This window comes from Gymnogyps californianus, chromosome 1 (assembly GCF_018139145.2).
Source record: "Gymnogyps californianus isolate 813 chromosome 1, ASM1813914v2, whole genome shotgun sequence".
Classification (NCBI taxonomy): domain Eukaryota; kingdom Metazoa; phylum Chordata; class Aves; order Accipitriformes; family Cathartidae; genus Gymnogyps; species Gymnogyps californianus.
This window is the reverse complement of record NC_059471.1, coordinates 90,490,178-90,507,463: the sequence shown is the minus strand read 5'-3', so window position 1 is coordinate 90,507,463 and position 17,286 is coordinate 90,490,178. Positions and strand designations below refer to the sequence as shown.

General features: G+C 35.5%; 1 protein-coding gene across 1 annotated transcript in view; it reads right to left on the bottom strand.

The window, feature by feature from the left end:
* IL1RAPL1 (interleukin 1 receptor accessory protein like 1) overlaps positions 1 to 17,286 on the bottom strand; it is a 695,569-nt gene that overhangs the window by 283,072 nt on the left and 395,211 nt on the right. The window contains exons 3-4 of the mRNA XM_050908607.1: positions 6,449 to 6,635; positions 4,261 to 4,414 (exon numbers count right to left, since the gene is read on the bottom strand). Of these exons, the coding sequence (XP_050764564.1) occupies positions 4,261 to 4,414; positions 6,449 to 6,635 (341 nt within the window). The remainder of the gene's footprint in view (positions 1 to 4,260; positions 4,415 to 6,448; positions 6,636 to 17,286) is intronic.

The window sequence follows — 17,286 nt, the reverse complement described above, 5'->3', positions numbered from 1 at the left end:
AGCAACAATGGTTTCCCTACAGGAGAGAGCAAGGCTGCCAAAGTACATTGTGTGGAAAAATAAAGGGGATCCTGAAGTTACCAATCTTCCACCATTACCCAGAGAGAAGGAGAGGTGAGGAAGGCAGGCTGCTGCCTCGTCCCACCAATGTCACAGCTGGCTTACCCTGCCTGCCATAAGTAATCCGGGAGCTGCTACTTAATTTACGGTATTGCAGTTGCTTATACATATGGCCCTGTTCTTCCAACTAACTCTTGTGAAGATGTTCTACCTTCTACTCATTCCTATGTGCAATACTAGAAAGAGAGCTTTTTATGACTGTTTATAAGGTCAAGAAAACTGTTTCTGTCCTTTCTCATATTGTCTGAAGACATCCTATCTTTTCTTCTCCAATAAGATTTATGTTATTCTTCCTTTTTTATTAAGAGAGCACCCCACCCCTGTCTTAAAAATCACCAGGAACTTCAGGTTACTCTGAATGTCAGTGTACTTTCAATATACTTACAGGATATATTCCTCACCTGTAGTTATATGCGTATGTCACCTCAGTATTAGGTCTGCGATTCTAATTTAGGTACATCTATGGTGCCCATGACTTTAGAATTGGAGATTCAAACTTGTGTGTATTTGAAACAAAGAACAGACATATCATTTGCATAAAGTAGCACAAGAAGTCTATGAGAGAAAAGTTTAGCATCTCTCCTACCCCACAAATTCAGCAAAGGATCATTCTCAGGAGGTCTTAATAACTTTTTCTTTTGATTTCATTTATAGAACACCTAAATTATCATTTACAATAAAGACTGTTTACAATAAATATCTTTGAGATGTTTGTACAAATAACTGTCGGGGCCCAAACTTAGTTTCCAATCTGAAGGAAAGTTTTCAGCAAAAATTGTTCAGAGATAGGCAATCCACTGAAATAATGCTACTTTCCAGAATCATCATTTTTATCTTGTTTATTCCAATCTGAGTTTTGGAGAGCCAAAGGAAGAAGAAAATTTTAGGTAACCGGAGAGCATTCCTATGATCGTGTAACTCTACTCACTGGATATTCTGCTTGTTTCTCCTTGCCTCTGCAAGGTAGAAGGAAGGACAAGAATGCTGTTTTAGTCTAGTTCCACTCTCTGCTTAATACATTGAATCCTGTTATGTCAACAACCAGATACCTATGATTTCTTAGCAAAATAATTAACCTTTTCATTTCTTACTAGGCAATGGTAATAATGCACAAAAGCAGATCTTCAGCTTCTATAGAATACTACAAATGGATACATATTTAACATCTGGCTCATGGATTTCTTGCAGCAGAGGTGTTTTTTTTTCTCTTTCGAGAGGTAAGGTAATATATTCCAGGAAAGAAATGTAGAAAGTCCAAATTCCAATCTTACTTAAACACATACATGGAAACATAGCACACAGAAAATAGAAAAAAATAAGTGGCTGTGTTTTCTAATGATGGGTGTGTGATGGTGGCACACTCACCATTACCACACAAGGTAATGCTAATGAATACAGAGCATTATTTTTCATAAATCCCATTTTGATAAACACATTACAACTTCCCATATGTTCTGAAAAGTCTGAGGCAAATTGGTAATTCTTACTCATATTTTTTAATTTATTTTATTCTAACTAAAAAGTATATTTGGTAGAGAAATTTCAAATGTCTTTCTTAGAAATAATTTTTTCACTCCTTGTGGAGCTGGGATTTATTGATGGAATTTGTTCTTAGCAATGGTTCACACAAATGTCATAATTTATTGATACTGCCTAGAGACATGTTGGAGACTGTATGTCAGAAAGATATATCATTCCTTTGTTTCAATTAATTATGTTTTCATTAATACAGTAAAGCAATCAACTATCAATTTAATTTTCTACTTTTAATTTGACATTTGCAACATTTATTTCTCAGTTCCTGAATTAAAGTTTAATTCCTTCTTCAAAACAAACAAACAGTCCCTTCCACCCTCCATTTATTCTATATATTCCTCAATGTATGTCCAGGGCAACTGGAACTGTTTTTCAGCTCACAAAGAAAGCATAAGACAGGCACCTAAAGCATGAATCTCTTCCTATAAAGCATTGACTAAAAGTCTTATCAAGACATCAATACAGATGTAGTATAAAATTAGTGGTACTATGAGTAAATCTGTTTGTTCTGTTTAGTCACATAATATTATAAAGATGATATGAAGACCTACAGTACTACACAAGCAGTTTACTAATGTGAGGTTGTCCCTACATCTGCTGGGGTTTGCAGAGGTGGAAACTGAATAATTCCCTTCGTATGCATTCATTCATTTTTAGCACATCAAAATCAGCCAAGTCTCTTTCTGTCTCTGTCTAGTTAAACATTAAATACTGAACTCCTACCTACACCACAAGTGATGAATTACATTTTTAAAACTATTGCTACAAATAGTAACATGCATCTGGTTCTAATGCTTTTTTCTTTCTCCTTTCTGTCAGTCTGAGTCTGTTTGAAGTACTGCTGCACAGTGGAGCACCAGCCATAGGGACAGAAGGGATCACCTGAGGACTGAGGGAATATGTACTCTTCGAATCCATACATCATATATTGCAAAAGGTAATTGACAACCTCCTTCTGGTATAAATCAAATTCTTGAAGACTGTCTCTGCTTTCTTCATATGAGAGTCAATCAAACAGAGTATATGGATGTTTACTGTGAGGTTAATCACTAGACAGTAATTGCCTGTCTGTACTGACCAAATAAATCAATTCCATACAAAAGAAAAATTATTAAGAGATCCTGGATATTGAGCTTAAATAAATATGATTGATTACTTGAATTCTCTCAAAACAACTCAAACAATATGATTTCCAGACTAATCTACTAGAAGAAAATTGCAAACCATAATTCACTGTAATTTCTGATAAGGTGGAGGGCAAATGGGATACATCAAAACAGAAAGCAAACTTTTCACCATAAAAGGAAACTGTTGCAATTCAGCCTAATGCACAACATAAGTGCTGTTACTAATTGTTAGTGTGCAATATATTTATATATTAGATACTAAAAAGGAACAAGAAAAGCCCACAAAACTCCTTCTATAAGATTTTTTTCTTGGCTTACTAGGTATTTTGAAGGTGCAAGAACTTATATATGCAAGCATCTTTGTCAGCCATAAGGATCTAGTTCACCTCCAGTTTGCCAGGAAAATCCTGTTTCTGCCTTCTTTTAGGGAATATACTGTGGAACCGCACTGCATTATATAGATCATGATGTACTCCTGTCTTCCAATGTCATCCTATAACTCTAGAGGCTAGTTTTGTACCTTAGGTATATGTTCAGCTATATGCTTTACATGTTTGTAAAACAAAGGTTAGAGGTCTGGTGAGGAATTGAAAATTTAATGGACTGTTCTTCATACTGTTCTGCTGCTGTGGACATTACTATTACAGTATACATTTTGTTTTCATCTATGATGGATTTTACATACTGATATCGTAGTTTTAAATGCAGATTATATTAAATGTATATTCTTCAATTGCTCTTTGCTAAATTATAGTTTATTTATGTTACATAATTACTCTGTGGAACTTGAGACTTCAAAATGTTTTTGAAGCCAAGAATAAATGGATTAAAAAAATAATCAGACTAATGGAAAATAGGTTAATTGCTAACCACAGCACATGACGATTGAGATAAGGAAGTTCTTGAACTATAAACTACAGAAAGCTGGGAGAGAATACCAGAGGCAGAATGCTACTATCCTTCAGTCATGCACTGCTCAAACACTACCCCTTACCTACCTGTCACCCAGCTGCAGTGGTCTCACTGGGCTAGAGCTACTGCTATTGGGTTGTAGCTACAGCTATTCTCATGTCCAAAGGCAATTAGAGCTACTGCTATTGAGTTAGAGCTACAGCTATTCTTATGTCCCAAGGCATTTAACCACATGAAGAAGTATGATAGACTTAATGATCTTATTTTCTGTTAGAGGTAGTGCTTGCTGAAGTTACCTGTTCCTTGATCACATTTTCCATTCAAAAACAAGACCTACCCACAAGCTTTCAGAATAGACCAAAACTCAGACTTGTTCAAAATGTTACACATACTACTGTGAAGTATTCAGGACAGCTTTAATGTATCAACCATTCATATCTAGGCACACAGCAAAGTTTTGTGCAAAAGTGGTTTATGTAGGTATGATAACTCAAACACGCACAACTCAAATCACAATATTCAATGTTTTTTCTAAATATAAGAGATAGCAAGAGCCTGTAATTACCTGTAACTGTCAATTCCGTAGTTCTTCTGACAACAAAGTATCCGTATTTTAACTCACAAGTGTAATTTCCAATGTCATCCTCTCTAACTTCCCGAATGACAAGAGTGTCCTTTTTAAACACAATACTTGATCTCCATGTCTTTGACTTGCATTCCTGTTTAAAGATAATATAACACTTCAGTGACTGTGTTCTTACACCTAAATTGGACCACTGTTGACAATGCTGCTCAAAGCCAAGGTGGCTACGCAAGAGCCCAGGCTAGTTATGAACTTTGCATACACTAAATATCTAAAAAGCCAGTTCAGTTAAGTGTTGATTAAAAAGAAAAAAGACAATAGAATTTTATCAGCTGACTTAATATTTGCCCTCTGACAAGAAAAAGAAGAGGAGTTAATTCCTTTGGTGATTCTTTTGACATTAGTTTGCTGAGGGGTTCCTATTTCATTTACTTATTTGCCATTACAGTTACGCCTGTGATCCATGACTATTACCAGTAGCTACAGGCTGCAGGGGAGAATTTTTTTTAAAATCTATATTTTAAAAAATTATAATTAAAAATGTAGAGAAACAGAAGAAGATGAGAATGAGGAGAAACGAGGATGTTATATATCTCTTTCTAAAAACATCTTAGAATCAAAGCTCTCTGAACTCTTAGTAAAAGGTGAGTTTTGTACCTACAAAAAATGAGTTAATATTACATTTATTACTACCAAAACATTATTTTTTATGCTATAATAGAGAATATACATTTTTGCATGCATGTTTCTTAGGTCCCTAAAATGATTAACTTATTTTCACCTAATTAACCTAGGTACTATTTGAAATAGTGTTGAATATTTTTAGTGTTTCTAGGTTTTCTAATTTCTTTTGTATTGCAAACCAATAAGTTTATGAGCTATTAGAAAAAGGGATTGGTGCTTTTCATAAGAAAAACGTCTTTTGACTGGCTGTCACAGTATATTTTACTTGATTATCTTAGCATAATCATTGTTTATACAGTAAGGGCTTTCTTAAGATGTTAAAGTATAAGAGGTTGTTTGAGTTCATTCACACACATACTGTCAATGACTCTTAAAAAGCCAATCTTTTGAGCTCTTGTTTAAGAAGCCAGCCATAGTTTTAAATTTGATAAAATGTCAAGTATGTATTGTATTACAAACACAAAATCCAAGATGAGTATAAGCAAATAATTGGTTACATACCTCCTATCTTAGACATTCTGTCAGTTAATTCAGCCAGAAACCTTCTGGGCCACAAGTTTTTACTTATTAGATAGCATAGTCTGGTGTACCATATTTAAAAACATTTATGTTATCAGGTAAATTATCAGACTTTTAAAAAATAATTAGAATGCGTACCAGCTTATACTTAAACTAGGACTTCCTACATACACAGACTTCTGTAGACATCTGTGTAGACAAAATACACAGAATCTAAATTTCAGATTTACTGAACTGTTTGGGGACTTTAAATTGTGTGCATTACAGTACTGTAGTACTGAGTATTTCCTGCAGATGGTAAGAAACCCAGAACTCAAGCCGCTGTTCATGGAAGTTCTAGTGCGCTGCCCACCAGCAGCGCTATTTGCAAGTATTTGGCCCTTGAGTAATGATCTAGAAATCAGTACACAATATTGAAATAAAGTTATTGATAAAAACAATGAAATTATATTTGCAAGTAAAAGCTAATATGTAAAGACCAAAGTTTTGGAAGTTTTGCTGAATTTTATGCTGCAAAATTAAGTCATTCATTCAGATAATAGCATGCATAGCTATCCTATTTATATTTTTCCAAATAGATTTTACATCTGAGTTTTTAGAAACATACTCTTTAGCCTGGTATAGCACAAGCAGTTGCTGTATAAGCAGCTCACATGGTTTTACCTTAGCATATCAAACCAGCCCAGACTGGTAACACTTTTCTTTTTTAGCCCTCTTGTTAGCAGAAAGCTGCCAATTCTTTGTGACATCCGTAAATGGATATTAAGAAAATACCAGCTCTAAAGTTTACCAAAGGAAGCATTTGAATTTCTCTCTCACTTAGTTCATTCTTTTCTATCCTTGATTCTGTTGTCTGTTCTTAAGAAATTTTAAAATAATCCAAGATTCATATCATATTTAGATCATGAAAATCATAAGAACATTTCATAATATCTTGCTGAAGGTGAAAATCTTTTGCATTCCTTACCTTATACCATAGAATTTCAGGCTCCCTAAATGGAAACAAAAAATCCTCAATTTCGGGGCATGAGATTTCCTTGCTTTTGCTAAGTTCAGCTTTTTCAAAATATTTCATCTTTGAATTGTAGCAGAGTCCAGTGTCATTTTCACCCACCGTCAGCGAAATGGACACTTTCATACAGTAAGTTGAGTTTCTGTAATGCAATAAAAATAGAAATAAAAGTCTAATATGAAAAAAATAATAAATGCCAATGTACATGACATTGTTAAGTCATTATTTTCATCCCAAGCAAAAGATAGAAAATCAGACATTGTACTTTGTGTGTATTTTATAGCTGTTCATGATAATTCTACTTCATTCTCAGCCACTAACTACAACATTTAGAAGGCGCTGGTTGGCCTTACTCTATGACTAAAGGTTTATCTCTCCCTTTCGTCAAACTCCTTCTAACATTATTGCCCTTACTGTGTATTTGAGAACAATTTCCCCAAAAGTAAATACACAACAAAAGCTCCATGTATTTACCAGTGAAACTAGACAACCAGCTTGCTGACAGACACCATTATGACAGCTCTCAGGGGTGAATAGGTCATGTTGTAGGACCACAGGCAAATGCCAAAATGGAACTCGAGCATCACACCAAGATCCACCTGTTCATCAGATCTGAGCGTGCTTTAAAGTCGAAGTGGTAATCTTTTTGCAGTCTTTAATTAAAATGAGTTTTGTGACCCTTCCAATTATAGAATAAAAGATGTTTTAGCCTAATGGACTGCTAACATGTTTACCTTAGCCTTCAATCCCCATAATCCCAGGCCAAAATATTGCTTCTGCATTACCTACAGCCTTCTTTAGTTTGGGCTCTCTCCTGAAACTTGTTACTTCCTCCGCTGCTGGATGTTGATATGCCAGGCAGCCAGAGACTAGGGAACATTGTCTTCCTCCCACATTTCACTGTGCACTTTAATTAGGCTCAAAGACAAAATTACTTGAAACGATTTATTATTTTTTTTCAATTGAGTTTCCAGGTGGGCAGCAAATGAGTGTGTAAAGTTGAGTACTCCCCAGGAATACACTGTGACAATGCAAGATTTCTCTCCTACTGGTTTGTAAATGCATTTGACCCCTGATCTGCTGAAAGAGGATCCTGCAGAGTGCACTGAGGAAACATTCATTTTCTTATCTCCATTCTCAGACTCTATGAGCTGATTACTGATTTACAACAGTCTCGTGTGTATCAGACATAGCACAATCTCAAAGATGGCTATATTTTCTCATTCTCTTTAGATTTCTTAATATCTATTTCCTTTTTCTGTTCAAGAAGAGGGGATAGAAATGCTTAAGGACAAAGAATAAGAGGAACTTTCTAGAGAATATGTAAAGCTGAAAAGGAAGATATATAAGTAACTATCAAATTAGAAAATATTCTTAGAAATGTAAATTCTGGAATGGAATGATCCTTAGCTGTACAGCTAATTCATGGACTTGTAAGGAAAACAAACACAAAATTACTCGCTTATAATGAAGCTGTAAGTATAATTTATTACCCCGTTCAAGAATCTGGCTGTATAAAGCAAATAAAGTTGTTTAAACTTTATGCAAAGAATGCGTCCACTGAATCCATTGGATCACTCTTGCTGCTTTTAAGCTGTTTAAGAGCTGATCACCATTCTTACCTGTACCTGCAATTTAAAATCATCCAGTATTTTAAAGAACACATTTTCATTACTGTACATTACGTTATTCCTCCATTAAGGTGCTACTTGGAATATTTATTTATTATGTGGCTTGAAAACATCATAAAAAGTCACCTAAGTCAGTTTTTCCAAATTGGTAAAATTCTCTTTCTCTGTTCTTGAAAGATCTACTCCTTGGAAATAGGGAGAAGGTCTAAACAATCCATCAAGCTCTGAGGGTCAGGAGTACACTAACTAGATGAGAGGATTCTGTTATTGGATGACAGGGAGCAATACATAGGGAGGTATTGGCTATTTAATTTGCACATTTAAATATACTCTTTTATTCCTTTCCATGTGTTTGAGCATTATGTTGTGTTCATGTTACTGAATCTCATGATTTAAAAATTTCTAGAAGGAGCTGGGAGGGAAAAAAAAAAAACCACAAAAAACACTTAACTGTCATCCCATTCTCTGAAGAAACAAGCTAAGTAAAATTCTCATATATGTTTTTTTGTCTTCCTTCAGTATTCAGAGTGAATTGGCCAAAAATTCTGATTTATGTTTTGGTCATCTAAGAGCTCTGTTCTGCAACAGTGGCAATGTCAATTGCCAGAGCCAGAATTCCTTCTGAGGCACATCCAAATTTCCACCGCAACAGCAGATCCTTTATCAGATGCAGCTTAGGCTTCCTGGTCCGTAAGAAGAGAGGTATTTTGGAAATATCTCAGAATGTTTAAACCCATTGTTTGAAGAGAATATTGGTATTTAATGACTCAAAGTTGTGTGTGTCTGTGATTTGAGTCATATGGATATAAGCCTCCTGCAGACAGAAGCACAAATTGACTGGGCTTTAAGGTAATTATGTTCTAAACTGTCAGATATGAGGTACTGAAACATTTTGGGTGGATACTTTGTCAGCTGAGTTCCCTAACAGAATTTTCTCTCAAAAGCTCAAAGTATCATCAAAACAACCTAAAGCTCCGGGTGCCCCCTGGTGACACAGACTTTCTTATTGTGACTCGAAATACTAACGGCACTGTCAATCTGACTCATCTCATACTCCGTGGCAAAAACCAAGGCTGTTGGGATGAAAAAAAACTCAAAAAGAATGTTATAAAAGGCAGAGCAACACAAACAGTATGAGCAAAGGACACCAAGCTAATGGACTCACAGAACAGAAAAAGAGAAAGAAAATTAAACAGTCCCCAGGTGGGAACGAAGAATAAAGAGAAGGTGAGTTTGCTGATTACAGCTGGAGCATGATGGATACAGTAGATGTGGAGCCCCTCAGCTAGCAGAAAAAGTAGCAGGCAGCAGAGCCCTCTAGCAAGCATGCATATCCTGCAGAGGATAAAAAATGTTCATGTGTTAGAACTAAGAAAATTTTCCATATGTCTCTTACTGGAGGCACCAGATCAAACAAACAAACAAACAAACAAACCTATGTCATGAGTTTAAGGACATTTTACAACCCAATGGAAACCCAATGTTATATTCATTATTAAGAACAAATGCTACAAACAGTTTTTCTCCTTTTGTTCTCCAGTGTGATCCAAACTGTGGACCTTTATCACCAGGCAGCTACACTTCAAAGCAGTACCAGTCTAAAAACTCAAATCTGCAACAGCTACTTAAGTAAAATTCAGGCAATGAAAATCACACAGGTTATGAATACATTGTAGAGGCCTTACTAGAACTCTACATATTTCCTCTTTCTTGTCCACAAGACTAAGTTGCTTATTAGGACTAGGAAAATATTCATCCACCTGCTACCACTGATGAACAAAAATTATTTCATATGGTATGACAAAGGCTGCCCCAGTCTTTGACATGGACCTATGCGGTCATCTTCACCCTAACATGTCATTTATACATTACTGGTCTATAAGCGTTAAAGTAAAAACAATATAGCAATCATATCTACTAATTATATTGATTCCATTATAGGTCTTTTACTTTTGTAGCCATTTATCATCCTTAAAATTTTAGGGCCCAGTAGCAATGGATGTGTAATTGAATCCTTTGATAACGATAGGACAGAAAAGTGTATAAATGGCTTACATTCTCGATGACTTCTATATCCCAGGAGTAGTTGCTGTAATGCCCAGCTTCCCAAAGTTCCCTTGAATCAATGGTTCACCTTTTCTTATCTGATATTATTTAACCTTTTGGTTGTACAGCAGCCATGTGAAAGCATATAGAGCACTAACAAGAATCTGTTTAAATAAGAACAGAAGACTTCTGCTTTTTACCCTTTTCTCTGCTTGAAATGACATCCACCTCACCAGTTCATCAGTACCTATTTCACCTTAATGTTAGTTGATCTGCAACTGTCATAGATGTACATTCATATAGGATATCTGTCATATGAGATACCTCAATATTCAGACTGTGATAGAGAAGAGTGTGACAGAGCGAAAAGCGGAAAAGCCCTACATAGAGAACTAAAAGAACATGGTTAAGTTTGCAGAAGAGCATGAAGTATGGAAAAGTCTTGTAAAGAAAACAGAAGTGCAGTTCAGTAAAGAGGAGATCTTGATGAAAAGCAGGAAAATGTGGGTTAAACAACCACAAATACAGTCACATTATAAAACCTCTTCCTTCTCCAGACAGTGACCCAGAAGTCATAGCAACACCCTGATGACTCTGCTTAATTCATGACCCAAGTTAGTAGTTTCTAAAACAAGATCAATTTTTATTTACAGCCTTCTGAGACTCTCAATTACTGTATACAGCTATATCTTCCTTGAATTAAATGGAATTATAGCAATTTGTAATAGACGTCCCTCTGCAATATTTTACTCATACAGCTAAATTAATTAGGTAGACTGCTTTTCAAAAAACTTAAGATTGCAATTAACTATTTCTACAAAACAAACTTAAAAATTGAAATAATTATTAGCAACTGAAACTGTTTTATGACTATCACGCATTCATCAGCTCAAGGAATTTCAGTACTTGTTGCTATTTAAAAACTTCATTCTTCATATTATGCAATCAGAAATTAGAGCTAACCAGTGGGGAAAGCTTGTCATCTACCTATGTAAGCCATGCTTTAACATCAGTATAATTACCAACAATAACATTATTAAAAGGTTTTCTTCAACTAAGCTTTTGAGCTGAAGAACCTCCTGACATTTTGAAGAAAAATATTTCTTTTCCTTTCTCTATTCTTTTTCTCTGATCGAATTGACATCCACTTCAAAATGTTGTTTCTTTGAGATGTAGGCTGGAAAATACACACATGTATTTCATGTTTTTTTCTTAATTGAAGAGAAGATGGTCAAAGTAGAAAAAAACAAAGGAATGCATCTTGCGCTTTAGGTATCTAGTCTAGAAGCATGGCCCACCTTATTCGTGTGGATCTCCACACAAAGGAAAAAAAGACAACTAAAAAACACCTAAAGGAAAGACTGTGTGGGAAAGCGTGGGACTGTCCTGCTAAAGTATCTGTCTCTTGCTGTTCATGTGTAGCAAAACAAAGACTCTTGTGAAGTTTATCACAAAATACCTATGAAATCAACAGTGCCCAGAGATCTACAGACTACCAGGATGCACAGGTAAAATTCTCTAAATATTTTCAAGGTCTTAGCTTTTGAGTATTTTTTCATATCTGGAAAGGCAAAGATGTACGTATTTCACATCTAGGTATTTTTCTTTTGATCAAGCATTGTGATTATGAGAATATCACAGAGGATACACTTTTGATCACTATCAGTCAATCAAGTAGCAGAGAAGAAAATATGAGCTGTTGACAAGAATCATGAATGGTGAATGGACCTGCAAATACAGAACTTCCACTCATTTATATAAGGTTGACATCTTGTCTATTCAAACACTTGTGAAGCGGTTCCTTATTGAGTACAAATGATAAAAGCATACAAATGATAAAAGCATACATCTGACAATCTTATTTCCAATGGATATTTTTTCTTTTTTTTAAAGAAAAAAGGCAGAAGTCTGTACTGTAATCCAAAATATCCATGAATGGACATAGATCAACTTGTTAAACTTCAGAAAAAGTCTATACAAAGAATAGCTTTGAGAAGCTTAAAGAAGGCAGAACTTTGGGACTGAAAAACTTAAGCATGACTTTGCTTTAGTAAGATTAGATTATCTTTGTTGGTTGTTTTAATTTCTTCTGGGTTTTCTAAAAGCCTTGCATTTACAAAGACATGACAAAAACATCTTTCTGCTTCCTAAACTCAGGTTATTAATCTTCTCCTCTAATACTAAACAATGTAACACATAACATTAATGCACTCTTAGAAACAAGTATTGAAAAATAATTTGACCAATAAATAGGACAGGACATTGGAAAACTCTTCACAGCAGCCTGTGAAGACAAATTTCACACACAGCTGAAAATTAACTTTGCCTCATTCTGCCCCATGTGAAAGAATACAAGGAACATGGATTAACCATATTTTTCTAGAAAAACAGGAAACCTGCCTTCATGTTTAGAGCATTAATATATACCTCACTTCTCTTTTTAAAGGTAAGTATATAAAAATCTCTTGTAGCTGATTTATAGGTTTTTTTTTCCTTCTTGTAGTTCTCAGGAGGTTTCATGTATTTTTTCCCCTGCATTCTATCCTATATTTCACCTGTAAACAAGAACTTATTACATGGAAAGCATCTCCTTAAAACTTGGTGAAATACCAAGCAGAAGAGAGAAGAAAAAGGGATGGATTTATCACTTTGCAGAGAAAAAAAAAATACATCTCCAAAAAATGGCATTTGACCAAACAAGTTGTCATTTAACAGTAGTAGGGAGGAAAAAAAACCCCCACAAAACCCCACAAATTAACTTCTGAGCCATCAAAAAACATTATCAACTTTTTTTTAAATAAAAAATTAATAAGCAGATAACCAACAAAATAGTAGAAATAAATCTCTTACAGATTACATATTGAGTCACTGTATGAAATTCTTTGTCAGGTAGGCAATACACAATAGTAAACATCATACTTCCAGGTTAAAAAAAAAAAATAAAAAGAGCAGTATGTAAATGATACAGATGTTTTTTTCATTTGGCTTTCTCTTGCATTTTTGTGTTGCGTGTGAGCCCACTGAACATATATGATCAGGAACATTCTGCATATCACCTTCATACTTTATCTTTTGCCAGGCTGTTGAGTTTTCCATGCCACTGGAAGATGCAGAATCCCACAACACTGGATGTGGGATGGATGTATGTATTTTTTGCCCTATTATGGAAACCATCCAGGAGCAGCAACTTATGCATCACCACAAGAAAAATCAGGGAAGGAAATTTTTCCAGTATTTCTAAATTCTACCGTGTCAAATATCTCCAAGACTTTTTTGACCTTCATATCAGATGTTGCAATTACATTTCCGTACACTTATATATGCTTAAGTAAGGTTTAATAACTCTTGAAAATAAACACTGGTCAGCACTGACGGTTGCAGTAGTGCCAACACCATTTTCAAATTAATACCTTCATAGGCCTGCCACCATGCAAAAAACTGTTTCTACTTTCCCTATCACTATAGTAAGCAAACTACTAAAAACAAATAAAAAATACACACAGGCACAGATGAGAAATTCATAGGCAATAACATCAAAAAGCTTTGATACAATATGTTACTCCAGACTTCCTTTTAATATTATTGTACATAGTCCAATGTGGTATCAGTTAATCCAATACAAAAGTGTCAATACGTCTGCACAACACGAAAATACAACAAATGATTACATTAGGAAAGAAGACACATTTATTTTAATTCCTACTGTTATATTCAATTTTGTGTACAATAGTGTTATAATATGTAGCACACAAAAAATTAAAAGCCATTATAAATTCTATATAAAACAAACTAAAGAAAAGGGGGAGATGACATAATTACTAGAAGACTCACAGTCAGCATAATGTTCAATGTTTAATAGTTGCTAATACATTAGAGACTCAACCAAGTTGCTAACTTCTGTGTCTAGGAACAGAAGAAAGAACAATCAATCTGAATGAAATTTATTTCACTTTTGATATAGATAGATAATGAAGACAATCATCACAGAATACTAGTAATTGCTAATAACACATTAATAATAGGGTTTTTTCCATTAATTACCACTGACTAGTGATACCTATACCATGTTACCAAATAGTAGTTATATTTAAAGCAGTAGCAGATCAATTTAATCTGAATTCAATTATATTCAAATGCTACAATATTATTAATAACTTTTCCACACATACACAAATGTATCCTCACTCTAATTCTGTCTGACTTGGTATATTTGTATAGGACCATTAAATTTAAAAGAGCCTAAAGCAGCAATACTGGCCATCTACTGATTTACAGATTTGTGTTGTAGCAGTCAAGAGCCCGTTGGGCAGGTAGAGTCAGAAACTAAGAATCTTAATATTAAAAAAATATTTCCCCCCCCCCCCCCCATGATGTCTAATCTCAGATTTTGTCTATTCTCAGTCAATCTGCTGTGATGTGGTTGCTTTGGAAAAATGACACTGGGTAACCTGTATTGGCTAAACTAACTGTGCTTTAACTCACTTATCACATGATACTTTTGGGGGGTTTCTTTTGTTTGTTTGTTTCTTTTGTTTGTTTCTTTGCTTTTTTTTTTTCTGAACAGGGTAATAAGAAGAGTTAACAAGCTAGTCAGTTAATTGTTCCCTAATCTGTCCAGTCACAAATGTTCAGAAATGTAAAATTAGCTAGAACCGTTTCCTACATATAAGTGAAGTTTTCATTTACGTATTTTATTCAATAGATTTTCAAGCACTAAAAAAATGAGATCTAAAACATACAAAATACAAAAACAGGAAGCAAGAAGCCGTTTGGGGATTTTTATTTAAGACAACAAATCCATTTAAATCAAATTTATCTGAGAAAGAGATTAAATTAACAGGTAACTTGTCTGAGAGAAAAGAACAGGAGGAGGAGAAAGAGGAGATACAAGGGGGAAAACAGACAAGAGAACACACACAGAGCAAGAACAGTTTCTCTAAACTTTAGCACTTACAATATTGACATCTACATTTAAAGGAATTGCTTAGAGAACTAGGCACTTAAAGCATAATTTCTTTATAAAATAGATTTCTAAAATGGGCCAGATGGGTTACTCTTATGAAACTCTGCTTTCTTCCTGCATTGAATAAAACCTTGTAATTGTCAATCTCCTCTTTGGCCTCACCAGAGAGAACTCAGTGGTGGATTTATACAGCTCAGTACTCCCTAGGCAGCCTCATCATTCCTGTTCATGACAGAAGGAAGGAAACTGGGACTCTATCCATTACTTGTCCACTCTGGTGCTTTGCAATGCGTACTGTTCACTAGCAGGATAATTCAAGGGAGTATAGCATATAGCTTATACCGAAGACACACAGTCTTTGAGACTAGAAAGAAGTGCCCTTTGGAAAGTCCTCACCACTCCCCTGAAGAGGGAATTTTAACCCAACCCCTGTTTTGTTTCATTGTAGAGTGCAGCCAACTTGCTTTCTGTGTGAAGAAGCAGTTTGTCTCATCAAAGGTGTTCAGAATAAGACTATCTTCATCTAGTACACAAAGGCAGCATTCGAAGGAGGGATGAACAGGGCAAATAGACCTCCCTTGATCCTGGCATTGATCATCAGGCACAACAACATCTTTCTGCAGTTCTAAATAAGGTGTAATGGAACCACAGTACAATAATGATACCCGCAAATGCAGCCAGGCGTTCTAACAATGGTTTTCATTTAAGACAGAAGTCTTAAGTCTTTGCATTCCTCTGCATACCCTTTATTTCTCCTTCATTTTCAAGGGATGTAATACTTGTAGTACATGGCCTGTCATGACACTGGATTTTTGCAGGGTATATTAAACACGATGACTAATCAGGAAGTTAACTGGCAGCAGAGCAAACATGTTGTTTCAGTGTACATCATGACAGCAAATCCATTTTTTACTCTTTCAGTAGTATTACTAGAAAAATTGCAAGTTTTGCATTAATAGAGATCAGTTGTTTGGACTGAGTTATGTTATACTATTATGCTATTTACCAGGGTAAACAAACTGGAGAGAACAACAGGAAGTAAAAAAATCTCTTATGTTTCCCCTCATCATACAAGTTGAGTTGGGAAAATAACTTTATTTCCAACTCCTCCGAAACTGGACATTAAAAAAAAAAAGTCTGAGAAATGTCTTTTCTTCACAGTATTTTAGATTTTAATAAGTAAACTTGGCCACTGATGTCAATATCCACTTTCTATAAATGGTCCATCCCATTTTCAGGGAAAACTTTTTTTCACTTCATTGGTTAGTTTTTTCATGTTTTTGTAGACACAATTCGGTCCTTTTTCAGTCCAAGTAACTTCTGTTAGAGTTATTCGGATGCCTGAGAACTGGAGAGAAAAGCATTCATTCAAGAGAAAAACAAAAACACATTATTGATAAGCTACTTGCGCTCTTGGCCAGTGGCTCCAGAGGCTCTTTGTGAGCTTTAAAACTTTTGCACAAAAAATTTCAAAGCCTTTAGATAGCAGTGGGGTTGTTTGAGGACATGCCCGAGGCCTTGGGCCGCATGGCGAGGGAGGAGGCCAGCGTACCCCTACTGCAGCCAGAATTGCTGCCACACAGTGAGGTCCCCTTGGTGGCGAGGTCCGATGCCCTTAGCAGTCTGTGGCTTCTGGACCATTTGTTCATGATAGCAGTTTTCAAACTTCTATGCAAGTTTCCCTTTTGTTGGTTGGGTTCCCCCCCCCCCCCCCCCCAAACTCTGACATGGCTGGCTCCTACACTCCCTGGCTTTGATAGCAGAAATCACAGATTGCCTTTTCCACAAAGTTTCCAGAGCCAACAGAGCTGCAAATGCTGGGGCAGTGCTACAGGAGTGGGGGAAGAGAGAAGAAAAGTGGAGGGAGACGGACAGAAGCCAGCTGGAATTTTCCTTGGCGCCTTAGAAATTATTTCCTGCTTCCACACCCCTGGGGGCCAACCCAGTTTGAAAACTGCTTTTGACCTCAATTGAATTACATAAGCAGTGATTTCTTCCCTCAAGGGTCACCTAATTATGTGCATGATACTATGAAATAACTCACTGCACACGAGCCTCCAGGACTATTTCAATATCAATGCTCTGCAAGATACTTGTTTTAATATGTTTGAATTAGTCACGCCAGAAAATATTGTTTGGTTTTAGTGCCTGCT